General features: G+C 41.4%; 1 protein-coding gene across 13 annotated transcripts in view; it reads left to right on the plus strand.

Annotated features, from left to right (window-relative positions):
- Positions 1-13132, plus strand: part of DOCK9 (dedicator of cytokinesis 9) — a 248544-nt gene that overhangs the window by 63433 nt on the left and 171979 nt on the right. For 2 of the 13 annotated variants that reach the window (XM_084880240.1, XM_084880239.1), the window contains exon 1: positions 3944-4131. The exons of 5 other annotated variants lie outside the window; for them this stretch is intronic. In XM_084880240.1, coding sequence (XP_084736366.1) covers positions 3970-4131 — 162 coding nt within the window. In that variant the 5' untranslated portion in view covers positions 3944-3969. Of the gene's footprint in view, positions 1-3931; positions 4132-13132 lie in introns of those variants that run through there. 6 more of the 13 variants (XM_084880233.1, XM_084880238.1, XM_084880235.1 and 3 more) reach the window with 6 other exon arrangements.

Below are 13132 nucleotides of genomic sequence, written 5' to 3' on the forward strand. Positions count from 1 at the left end.
CTTTCTCTCTTCTTTTCTTTCTTTCTTTCTTTCTTTCTTCCTTCCTTCCTTCCTTCCTTCCTTCCTTCCTTCCTTCCTTCCTTCCTTCCTTTCTTTTGTTTATTGTGGTAAGATTTATATAACATAAAATTTATAATTTATATCATTCAGAGGTATTAAGTACACTTTTTTCATCTGAAACAGTCTCTATATCTCATTTTCATTTCTCCCTCCTTCCAAGCCCCGGTAACCACCCTTCTACTTTTTACTCCCTATTTTCATTTCTCCCTTCTTCCAGGCCCCGACCACCCTTCTACTTTTTTTCCTCTATGAATTTATCTATTGTAGGTAACATGTAAATGGACTTATATAGTATTTGTTATTTTGTGACTGGTTTATTTCACTTAGCATAATGTCCTGAAAAGTTTATCCATGTTGTAGCTTGTATCAAAATGTCCTTCCTTTTCAAGGCTGAATGATATCCAATTGTATGTAGATACCACATTCTGTTTATCTATTCATCTTTTGGTGGACATTAGGTTGCGTCCCTCTTTTGGCTATTGTGAATAACGCTGTTGTGATCATGGGTGTACAAATATATTTCAAAATTCCGCTTTCCATTCTTTTGGGTGCCTACCCAGAAGTGGATCATGTGGTAATTCTCGGTTTAATTTGTGAGGAATCACCAAACTCCACTACACCATTTACATTCCTACCAGTAAGTAAGTTGGTTTCCCTAACCAAACTTTTCTTCCCTTAGGAGAGCTGTTTTAGTTTAAAAGCTTTTAACTTGGTCTAATGTGAGAGAGAGAGAGAGAGAGAGAGAGAGAGAGAGAGAGAGAGAGAGGGAGAGAAGGATTCTGCTTTCTTTTGAAAGACTGAGCACTTCTCAAGACCACCCCCCTCAGTTCTGTGGAGCCCACTTTATCGCTTCCACTCCCTTTACTTGGTCTCACCCAGTGCTCGTGCCAAGTGTCAGAGCACCCGCAGGGGTTGGTTGCCTCACTATATTCTAGCGCCAACATGGAGACACCTATGTAACTTTGCCTTCTCTACTTTTTTATTTTTTTTTATTTTTAATATATTTTATTGATTTTTTACAGAGAGGAAGAGAGAGAGATAGTTAGAAACATCGATGAGAATCATTTATCAGCTGCCTCTTGTACACCCCCTACCGGGGATGGTGCCCGCAACCAAGGTACATGCCCTTGACCGGAATCGAACGTGGGACCTTTCAGTCTGCAGGCCGATGCTCTATCCACTGAGCCAAACCGGTTTCGGCTTGCCTTCTCTGCTTTTGAGACATTTAACTACCAGTGTGTTAGCAGTAGACTTGACTTCAATATTTTATGTGCTCATGACTTTAGAAATACGCTTTGTGGTGGACAGGGATACAGACTGGAACTCTCCTAGGGGTCTAAGACTTCTGTCTGTACCAGTGTCCTCTGGGCTACCTGTCATCTCTGTTCGCTTAGAGATGCCATTGGTCCTGGCATTTCTAAGTGTTTTGAGGTGGGGATGATAAATGATGGATAAATTTAGATATGCATAAGTCTAATCCATCCTATTCCCCTCATCAAAATTTGAGGTTTATGTTCTTGAAATATGCAATGGCCGGCTGGCCTCATGGCCCCCAACTGCTCTCTCCGGCCGGTCTCCCGGCCTAATTAGCGTATTACCCTTTTATTAGTATAGATTTAAACTTGACAGTGTTATGAGGTGGGTAGAGTAGATCCCCCCCCCCCGCACCACCATTTTTAATAACAGCTTTATTCACTGTTGGGGCCACTCCACAGAAACTGGGTGGAAATAGCCCCAATGTTTTATTTAGATGTTGAGACTAATGATAGCCCACAGCCCCCCAACCCCCAAGGGTGTGCAAAAGTTTATTACTCATGTAATGAAACTCTCTTGGAAGAGCAGGGATGTTCCCAAGCAGGTCCTAAAAGGGCTTAAAGGAAGAGCAGGGAAAGGAGACTGGTTTGGGGGTTTCGTGGTGGTAAGGGGTAAGTCTGAGTGAGTGATTTGACATTCCCGCTGGCACTAAAGGGGGGAAGCACCTGGGACTTCCTTTCAGCTTGTACAGATGTGGGACAGAGGGGAAGAGAGAGGGAGTGACATAAAGGCTTTCAGCAGTGAGACATCAAAAACAGTCAGGTTTTTTTTTTTTTTTTTTTTATCACATTCACATACCATAGCATTCACCTTTTATTTTTTTGTTGTTTTAAAATTTTTTTCTTTTTCTTTTTTTATTTATTAATTAAGGTATTAATTGTGTCCTTATTCCCCCATCGTCCCCTCTCCCCCCATTCATGCCCTCACTCCCCTGGGTGTCTGTGTCCACAGAATAACCATTCTGAAGCAGAACATTCTAGGCCACATATAATTCCTCTGTGTTTTTTTTTTTTTGTGTTTTTTTTTTGTGACCAGTATCTCTACTCCTTTGATTTCCTGTGGCTATTAGATTTTTGCATAAAAATGCAGGAGATAGACAAAGCCTAGATTTTTGTTTATCTATGGAGCCTCATCGGTAAACTAGCCATAGAAAACAAATTTGGAGATTATGTGGCTACATGCCTGGTATTTTCTAGAGAGCTGCTTTGACTACATTACACAGGTTTCTGTTACTAACTGTAGATACTCAGTCATTCTAATCCATTCTAACTTTGAAATCTATTGATAGAAAATGAAAACCCTCATTGCCTTATAAAATAAGGAAGACTAGTAGAACAGCTCTTAAGAGAGCAATCACTTCTTTCCAGCTGCATGGCATAGGTGGAAGGATCTATGTCTTTTTAGCTAATTCTCCCTTCATTTTTTAGAAGGAAATGGCAAGAGTCAACTTAGTATTTATTAATGATAAGCTTCTCTAATTAGCCATCCCACAGATACGCATAAGGTAGCATAATGTCAGTGAGTTCAGTCTGCAGTAGAAGCATCTGAAATTACTTATGCACAACAGTTATAACCTTGTTGCCTGTGGGACTTCAGTGTGTATTTACCATTGCATACCGAGGTGTGCTGCTTCAGAAGGGCCAGGTAACTCGGTATCCATGTTCTTATTTGCATACTCTTAATCCATGTTCTCATCTGCATCTTTGGGTACCAGAGATGGGAGGATCCTTTTAAGTAGTGTAAACTTGCTAGCTCTCTCTTTAGCAAAGAGGAGAAGTGGACAGAAGTCATGATCGACACAGCATTTTTGTATTCCCTTGTGGCTTGCTGTCAGCAAGCGATTACCCACACATGCAAATGGTTGTTTGAAGTGGGCTTACACATGTTTCCATAGCAGCAGTCATCTTAGGGATTTCACTCGTTTTTGGACTTTCCCCCCCCCCCCCTCTTTTTTGCTTCTCTGTTCCTTGCTGATGCAGGCTTAAACAAACAGCATATTTAGGTCAAGGGAAGAGATGTTTGCTAATAGAGATGCTAGGCTAAGCATTCTGGGAGTGTGATTTCTTGCAGCGGATGAACATTCTTTGTGCCTTCCAGCCGTATCTGCAGCAGGGTGGCTGTCTGGTACCGTCGTTTTCATTTTGGGCAGGTTCTGAGATTCAGAACAATCCCAAGCAAATCACAGGAGCCGGCTGTTCCCCAGTAACCACATGCAGATCATCTGCTTGTTTTTTTCTTGGTATTAACTGTGAAGCAATCTACTGGAAAAAGTGATACTTTAAAGGTTTTGGTGCATCCGAGGTGTGTCATCTTGCGTCGGCACCACCCCTCCTGTTTTACGCTCGGAGCCTGGATTTTTTTTTTTTTTTTTTTTTTTTTTGTGTGTGTGTGTGTGTGTGTGTATGTGTGTGTGTGCGCCAGGCTGTTGGGCAGGAGCAGATTCTAGTGAGACAGCTCAGAGCTTCCCTTCTGTTCCGGTGCCGGCAGCTGCCTGTCATGAGGACGGTACAGTGGGAGCCTGCTCTGAAGAGCCAAGGAAGATGATGTGGAAACGGAGTAGAGGCTGCTAGAGATCTGAGCATCCACGCCTCGGGGATGGGTTGCACGACTAGCGTGATTCTGTTCAAAGGCATCCGCACCGTTTTTGAAAGAAACTGTGCTTATATGTGCAAACAGCAAGGCGAGAATCATGCCCTTGAATATACAGCATACAATTGGACAAGAGAAGATTCAGAACTATTGATCTCCTACTGTCTGGTAAAGGCTGTTTTTGCTTAATTTATAAGTAGTTTGGTGGTGTTAAAAAACAACAACAAAAAACCCACTAGTCTTTACTTGTAACGCAACTATATTTATTTCTATCTATATATGTATAATCTGTGTGGTGTAAATGGGTAATGAGTGGCCTTCAGTTTAAATTAAGGAGGTGCCTATTTGTATGTGTGAGAATGTGAGGTATTAAAGCTAAAGGCACACAGAGAGGAGCTGGAGTAAGATATGTGACTGCAGAACAGTTTTCTAAGTGAGCATTAGGAACGTATATGATCTTGGTATTGCCCCAGAAATAATACTTGGTAAAGTGCATGTTTAGGGAATTAGATATTGAACCCTCTTCAAATGGTGGAGAATTATTCAGTCCCTTTACGTCTTCGTCTTCTACTTGGCCAGGTTTTTCTTAACAAATGGCTTGGGGTCAGTTCTTTGATTCAGGGGAGACATTCAAGGGGAGCAAGAAAGAAATTGTAATGGGTACAAGACAAACATAGCTTTATTATTTTTAAATCCAATGGTATGTACTATTTTTGGATGTAATGTTTTACTCCCTTTTCAATGCTTGAAGAGGTGTCAGGTCACAGATGGGTGTGCCTCGCTACCGCCTTCTAACAAATTCCAGGCTCGTGAGGAAGCTACATATGGCTCTCCGCCTCCCTCAGGATGCCTTGGCATTTTCCCTTCTGTTCTTATCACAGCTTTTGTCAAAATGAGTGAGAATAGTGCATCTGAGAGTTGCTGGGTGTGAGTCTAGCCGGCAGTTACTCGGTATGGTGAGGGCGGGGTGTGCCCAAACCCCAAACCTTCCCTGGTTATTAGGGTGCCCTCTGAGATTGAAAGGGAGTGCTGGTGAGCCTTGTGAATCTCGGGATCAGATCGGGCTGCCCCACCCTTGCAGGGCCCCCTGAGAGGGTGTGTTTTGTGGAGGGGCTTATGTGACTTGAGCTCTCTGAATCCTTGGGAGGAAGAAATGGATCACATCTCTGGAGCATCAGATGCATTTTGGGAAGCAGTGTTATGTGTGGGTATGGAGTTTAAGTGGTGGTGTATTAACTATTAAATATTTTAAACCCTAATGTATTTTGGAATGGGCTAGCTCCTTACAGCATCTGTCCCATTAGTATGATCCATAACTCTGACAGCCCTGGCATGGCTTGACTAGCGATGGCAACGCCTCTCCCACCGTACTAGCGTCTGCTCCCTTGGGCCACGCTAACTTGTCTTTGGTTAACCCACCTTTGAGAGACTGCTTGTTTTTCTTTTTGTTTTACTGCATGAGGAAACAGTAACCTTTCAGGGGCTTTGTTGGTGCTCTGGGGACACTGCTCCTGTGTGTTGGGTCAGATGCTCTCTGCTCACCACCCTTACCTGCACCAGCAGGAAAGCTATATGAGCATGCATACACGTGAAAGATGCACCCTCAGAACTGGTCTCCCTGCTTCTGGCCTTGACCCTATGACCTCTTTTCCATGTGGCCGACAGTGGCCTTCCTTTGAAAAGGAAAGTCAGATGGGTTTCCTCTCTGCTCAGATCAGATCCAGCATCCTTACAGTAGCCTCTAGGTCTGTTCCCAGCATGCCCTTCTCCTCCTCCTCCTCCTCCTCCTTCTCCTCCTCCTCCTCCTCCTCTTCCTTCTCCTTACCATCATCATCATCTTCATTCTTCTCCTCATACTTCTCACTCTCCCCTCATTCCTCACTCTGCTCCAGCCTTTGAGGCTGCCTCGGTGTTCTCTCTGGGACATATCTACCCAAGGATTCACTCTTTTTTTAATTTTAATTTTTCTTATTGAATTTATTGGGGGTTACACTGGTTAATAAAATATATAGGTTTCAGGAGTATAATTCTATAATACATCATCTGTATATTGTAGTATGTGTTCACCACCTAAGTTAAGTCTCCTCCCATCACCATTTATGGCTGGTGCAGGTAAGGGTGGTGAGCAGAGAGCATCTGACCCAACACACAGGAGCAGTGTCCCCAGAGCACCACCTAAGTTAAGTCTCCTCCCATCACCCTTTCCACCTTCACCCCTCATCCCCTTTTCCTCTGGTAATCATCATACTGTTGTCTGTGTCTGTGAGTTTTGGATTTGTTTTGTTTAATCCCTTCACCCTTTTCACCCAGCGCCACAATCCCTCTCCCCTCTGTCAGTCTGTTCTCTATGAGTCTGTTTCTGTTTTGTTAGTTTATTTTGTTCATTAGATTCCACATATGAGTGAAATCATATGCTACTTGTTTTTCTCTGACTGGCTTATTGCCCTTAGCATAATGCTCTCCAGGTCTATCCATGCCATTGCAAAAGGTAAGATTTCCTTCTTTTTCATGGCTGAATAGTATTCCATGTGTAAATATGTATACAACAGTTTTTAAAAATTTTTTTTTTTATTGTTGTTGTTGTTAATCTTTACCCAAGGATATTTTTCCATTGATTTTTAGAAAAAGTGGAAGGGGAAGGGGGAGGGCAGGGAGAGACATATAAACATTGATGTGAGAGAGACATATTGATTTGTTGCCTCCCACATGTTCCCTGACCAGGACCAAAATTGAGCCTGTAACCAAGGTTACTGGAATAGAACCTGCCACCCTTTGGTCCTTAGGCTGACACTCTATGTACTGAGCCAAATCAGCTAGGGCTGTACCACAGCTTTTTTATCCACTTATCTGCTGATGGGCACTTGGGCTGCTTTCAAATCTTGGCTATTGTCAATAATGCAGCAATGAACATAGGGGTGCACATATTCTTTCAAATTAATGTTTTGGGTTTCTTTGGATATATTCCCCAAAGTGGAATTACTGGCTCATAAGGCAGTACCATTTTTAATTTTTTGAGGTAACTCCATACTGCTTTCCACAGTGGTTGCACCAATCTGCATGAGGGCTCCTTTTTCTCCATATCTTTTCCAGCACTTGTTTGTTGATTTATTGATGACAGCCATTCTGACAAGTGTGGGGTGATATCTCATTGTGGTTTTAATTTTCATTTCTCTGATGATTAGTGATGTTAAGTATCTTTTTATATGCCTGTTGGCCATCTGTATGTCCTCTTTGGAGAAGTGTCTATTCAGGTCCTTTGCCCATTTATTAATTGGATTGTTTGGGGTTTTTTTGGTGTTGAGATTTATAAGTTGTTTATAAATTTTGGATATTAAGCTCCTATCAGATGTATTGGCAAATATGTTCTTCCATTCAGTGGGCTGTCTTTTCATTTTGTTGATGGTTTTCTTCACTCTGCAAAGACTTTTTTGTTTGATGTAGTTCTATTTGTTTATTTTTCTTTTGTTTTCCTTGCCCGAGGCAGTATATCAGAAAATATATCTTAGCCACTTCTTCATTTGACTAGTAAAAGAAAGCTTAGGCCTTGGCCAGATGGCTCAGTAGGTTGGAACATTATCCCATACACCAAACGGTTGGTTTCAGGTTCTATTCCAGATCAGGGCACATACCTAGGTTGCGGGTATGGGAGGCAACGCAGTTGATCTCTCTTTTTCTTTCTCTCTCTCTTAAAACTAATAAAAACGTATATGTGGGTGAGGATTAAAAAAAAGAAAAAAGAAAGCTTAGTTCCAAACTTATGATTCAATTCTAACAGATACATAGACTGTTCCAAATGATTTTTTAACCAAATGATTTTTTTTATATTCCTCTTTAACTTTGCTTTTTATTTTTCCTGCATTACTGTTTTACTACAATCTGTTATTTTCTCATCTTCTTTTAAAAAATATTTTTAAATCTTATTTTGTATGTATTCATGTAAATCATATTAAATACTTTGGGGTTTAAAGGCAAAGTATAAATTAATAAGCCAATAGAAAACTATATAGTAAAGAAAAAGCCTTTCTGCAACACTAAGTTCGCCTCTAAAGCAAAAACCAGATGGGCTGAGTGCAGCAGACTCTGGCTCTGTAAGGCCTTGTTCAGGAAGCTTCCTTTTATTAGTATATCTAAATGTCATGAATCAGCCCCATGGCGGGTAGTCCTCTGGGGAATGGGCTTATGTGGCATATAGATTCAAACAAAAAAAGTTGCCCCCAATTGCCCTCCCCTGCCATCCTGATCTTGCCCCCAACTACTTTCCTCTGCCCGCCTGATCTTGCTATTCATCACTTTGAATATTTCTCGCCACTCCATTTTGGCCTGCATAGTTTCTGTTGAGAAATCAACTGGCAGTCGTATGGGTACTCCCTTACTAACTGTTTTTCTCTTGCTACTTTTAATATTCTCTCTTTGTCTTTTGCCCTTGGCATTTTAATTATGATGAGTCTTGGTGTGGTCCTCTTTGGATTCTTCTTGTTTGGAGTTCTCTGTGCTTCCTGGACTTGTAAGTCTATTTCTTTCATCAGGCAAGGGAAGTTTTCTGCCAGTATTTCTTCAAATAGGTTTCCAGTATCTTGCTATCTCTCTTCTTCTGGCTCCCCTATAATTCGGATATTGGTACGTTTGAAGTTTTCTCAGAGGCTCCTTATACTATATATTTTTGGATTCTTTTATCTTTTTGCTCTTCCAGTTGGGTGTGTTTTGCTTCCTTGTATCTCAAATCTTTGATTTGATTCTTGGGATCCTCTATTCTACTGTTGAATTTCTGTATATTATTCTTTATTTCAGTCAGTGTATGTTTAATTTCTGACTGGTCCTTTTCCATTTTTTTGGCATTCTCACTAAGATTCTTGAAGGTCTCACTAAGTTCTTCGGAGGTTTCTAGAAGATTCTTGAGTAACCTTATAACTAGTTTTGAACTCTATATCCAGTTGTTTGCTTTCCTTCATTTCTTTTTAAAAAATATATATTTTATTGATTTTTTACAGAGAGGAAGGGAGAGGGATAAAGAGTTAGAAACATTGATGAGAGAGAAACATTGATCAGCTGCCTCCTGCACACCCCCCACTGGGATGTGCCCACAACCAAGGTACATGCCCTTGACTGGAATCAAACCCAGCATCCTTCAGTCTGCAGGCTGACACTCTGTCCACAGACCCAAACCCATTTCAGTTCCTTCATTTCTTCCCTGTGTTGATAGAGTGGCCTTGCATGCTAGGTGTCCTATAGGGCCTAGTGGCTCAGCCTCCCTAATCACCTGAGGTGGGAACTCTTGGTGCACCCCTTTGTGGGCTGGGTGCACAGTCTTGTTGTAGTTAAGCCTTGATTGCTGTTGGTATCACTGGAAGGAACTGACCTCCAGGCCAGTTGTCTGTGAGGACCAGCTGTTCCTACAATGGGAGAATTTCTGTGCTGGAGACAATCATATGGGGCAGAACTTGCTTTAGTGGGGCTTTGGTGCTCACTGAGTCTGTCCCTTGAGTATGCCACTTATGGATGTGAAGAGTTGTAATTTGGATGTTCTCACACTGACCACTGGGTACACTGGCTCTTGGATCTTCAAGGAGTTGCAAAGTCAGCCACTGCCTGAGGCTACCCAGAAGGAGCTACAGCAAGATCTTCAGATTCCTCTTCTTTGTCTGGAGTTTGGAAGTGCCCAGATGAGGACCAATTGTGAAGCAATGCAAGCTGCTGCCCCTGAGCTTTGGGCCTTTGGGCCTTCTTTCGGAAGCTTTGGATCTCTCTGACCCAGCTGCAGTTTGTTAGGCTAAGCTGAGAAAGGACAGGCCATTCATATGCAAAAGCTGCTGCACACAGCTTGGGTGGGGCGGGGTCTCAGGGAATGAATCACCAGGGAGGAGCACACAGCAATGGCTGCCAGTCAGCCATCTCTGCATCTCCATGTTCTGCATCCCCAAACAAGAACAATGATTGCTGCAAGCACCTCTGAGAGAAAGCTGCCCTCACGTTCAGGTCTGATGCCAGGCAGTCCAGTTTCTCCCCAGAGTCTGGGTCCCCACAGTCTTACTTGGAACTGGATTTCAGAGCAATTGGGAGTTTGTATCTCCCAGTGGATTGAAAAAACAACAACAATGTACCCAGTTGCCAGCCCGTTTCACACTCACCTCAATACTCTGCACCTCCTACCAGTCTCAATGCGTTTTTTTTCTTTCCTTCTGGTTGTAGAACTTCCACTCAGCCAGCTTTCCTGTGGTTCTGGATGATAGTTGAAGTTTTGATATGGTTGTAGGAGGCAGCAAGTACAGGTGTTTACCTATGCTGCCATCTTGGTTCTCTCCTATAAGTGTTTCTTGCATTGTTATAATTGTGTTGAAAAAGGTAAGAAAGCAGAGACCTGCTTGGCTGCCTTCTGGAACACTTCTTTGGTTCAACAGGTCTGGCCACAGGACAATGGCTTTGGGAAGGCAGTGTTTTACATTTTATTTATACTGTTCTTCTCAATGATGCCCAAGGCTTTGCTGTTTATTTTGATCATAACAATAAATTGGGCTGATGTTTTCAAGGAACAGTTTGCTGTCATTCCTAGATCCATTTCCCATCTTCTGAGATTACACTGCTCGATTGATGCTGCTTTTGTGAGTGTAGCCAGTGTGAGCTAGCTAGCACAAGAGCACACCATACCTTTCCCAGTGCTTTACCAAAAGTTACAATTTGCTTTCTCATGGGATTAATTTATTTTAATATTTGTTAAATTATAAATAATTATGGTAGAAACTAAGCATGTTTACTACCCAGAGGTAACTATTGATTTAAACATTTGGAGACAAAACCTTTCAGAATTTCATCCATGTATAGGACTGTTCATAAAAAAAAAAACACATGTATATAAAACAGGTTGCTATGGACCGAATGTGTGCCCTGCCAAAATTCATATGTTGAAGCCCTAACCCCTAATGTGACTGTATCTGGAGATAGGGTCTTTAAGAAATCATTAAAGTTAAATGAGGGTATAAGTGTGGGCCCTTAATCTGATAGGACTGTGATTTTATAAGAATACATATTTTCCCTCCCTCCCTCCCTCCCTCCCTCCCTCCCTCCCTCTCTTCCTCTCTCCAATGTGAAGGCACAGAAAGAAGGCAACTGTCTGCAAGCCATGGCCAGAGCCCTTACTGAGAGTGCTGTCACACTAGCCTTGGACTTCCAGTTTCCAGAACTGTGAGAAAATGCATTTCTGTTGTTTCAGTCACCCAGTCTATGGCATTTTGTTATAACAGCCCTAGCTGACTAATACATAAGTACAATAAATATGTTATTTTGTTTTATAGTCTTGCAACTTGCTTTAAAGAGACTTCATAATATATCACAAACATCTTTCCATGTCAGTGAGTTTACATTTATGTCTCATTCTTAATGGCATCATTTCATTGTATGGATGTGCCTTAGTTTATTTTAAGCTGCTATAACAAAACACTATAAACTGGGTGGCTTATAAACAACAGACATTTTTGTCTCACAGTTCCAGAGGCTGAGGAGTCCAAGATCAAGTCATCTGCAGATTCAGTGTATGGAGAGGGCCCACGCCTTAGTTCATAGATGGCTGTTTTCTCATGTTTCTCATATGGAGGAGGGGTCAAGGGATCTCTGTGGGGGTCTCTTTTATAGGAGCACTAATTCCATCCAAGCAAGACCCACCCTCATGATCTAATCACCCCCAAAGGACTCACCTGTAATATCATCACATTGTTGCATTATGTTTTGGCATATTGATTTCGAAGGGTCATAGACTTTCAGTACTTGGAAGGATGTGACATTTTATTTAACCTATAGCCACAATTTCATTTTTTAAAACAACTGTAAATGCTTTGATTAACATCTTTGCATGTTTACTTTATATGTCCACTTGTTTTCTGAGCACAGATTTCTAAAGTTGGAGTAACAGGTCAATCTTATTTACTTTTTTTTCTTTTTTAGAGAGAGAGCAAGAGAGGGGGATATAGAGATAGAAACATCGATGAGAGAGAACATTATCGATCGGCTGCCTCCAGTACACCCCCTACTGGGTTATTGAGCCCCCAACCCAGGCATGTGCCCTAGTGGGAAATCGAACCAGTGACCTCTTGGTTCCTGGGTTGACGCTTAACCTCTGAGCCAGACCAGCTGGGCCATATTTACTTTTTATAGAAATATATATATAGCCATATTGTCCACCAGAAAGATTATTTTGAGATTTTTTAAAATTAAAGACAAGAAAAGTTGTTTTCTCCTCTTGTGACCTCAAGCAGTTTGCCTCTGTATTTATCTTTATTAAGCTATTGACAGAGTTGTTTGCTGAACAGAATGACATTGACTAGATGCTGTATACCTTAGGCAAGTAACATAGTTAGTTATACTGGGGTTCAAATTAGCACTAATTTTGCCTCAACTTCTGGAAGCATGATCATTAGCATTCTTAAATATGCCAAGAGAATTCTGAAATGTTCCATGTGGGGGCTGGAATGTGTTTGTTCTGGGAGGTCTCTACCCTTGTAGAGTTTGAAGAGCTATTTCAAGGAGACTGAAGTGGGAAAGAGCCCCAGAAATGCTGAGTAGAAACAGATGAGTAAAGCTGTTAGTGCTTTGCTTCAAGTCTTACGTTTTTGATATCCAAAGTTGATGATTCTTGTTTCTTCCACAGATTTAGTGAGAAGCAACAACTGATTTTGCTTTTTAAAAATAACATTTATTTTTCATATTTAGAATACATAATTATTTACAGAAAATGTATAGACTACAGAGAATGAAGAGGAAAACAAAAATCAGCCATAATTCCACAGCCCAGAAACAATTACTGTTTAACATTTTGTAACAGTTTCCCCTACTTATGCAAATATTAAAAAATGATATAAAATTTCATAAAGAATTCTGATGCTCTTTCCACTTATAATTTTTTTAATTTTTTAAAAATATATTTTATTGATTTTGTACAGTGAGGAAGGGAGAGAGATAGAGAGTTAGAAACATCGATGAGAGAGTCATCGATCAGCTGCCTCTTGCATCCCCCCCCCACCGGGATATGCCCGCAACCAAGGTACATGCCCTTGACCGGAATCGAACCCGGGACCTTTCAGTCCCCAAGCCGATGCTCTATCCATTGAGCCAAACCGGTCTCGGCCCACTTATAATTTTTATGACCACTTTTATACCCATAATGTGCCACTAAAACATGATT

This window comes from Pipistrellus hanaki, assembly GCF_964339955.1.
Source record: "Pipistrellus hanaki genome assembly, chromosome: 3".
NCBI classification, from domain to species: domain Eukaryota; kingdom Metazoa; phylum Chordata; class Mammalia; order Chiroptera; family Vespertilionidae; genus Pipistrellus; species Pipistrellus hanaki.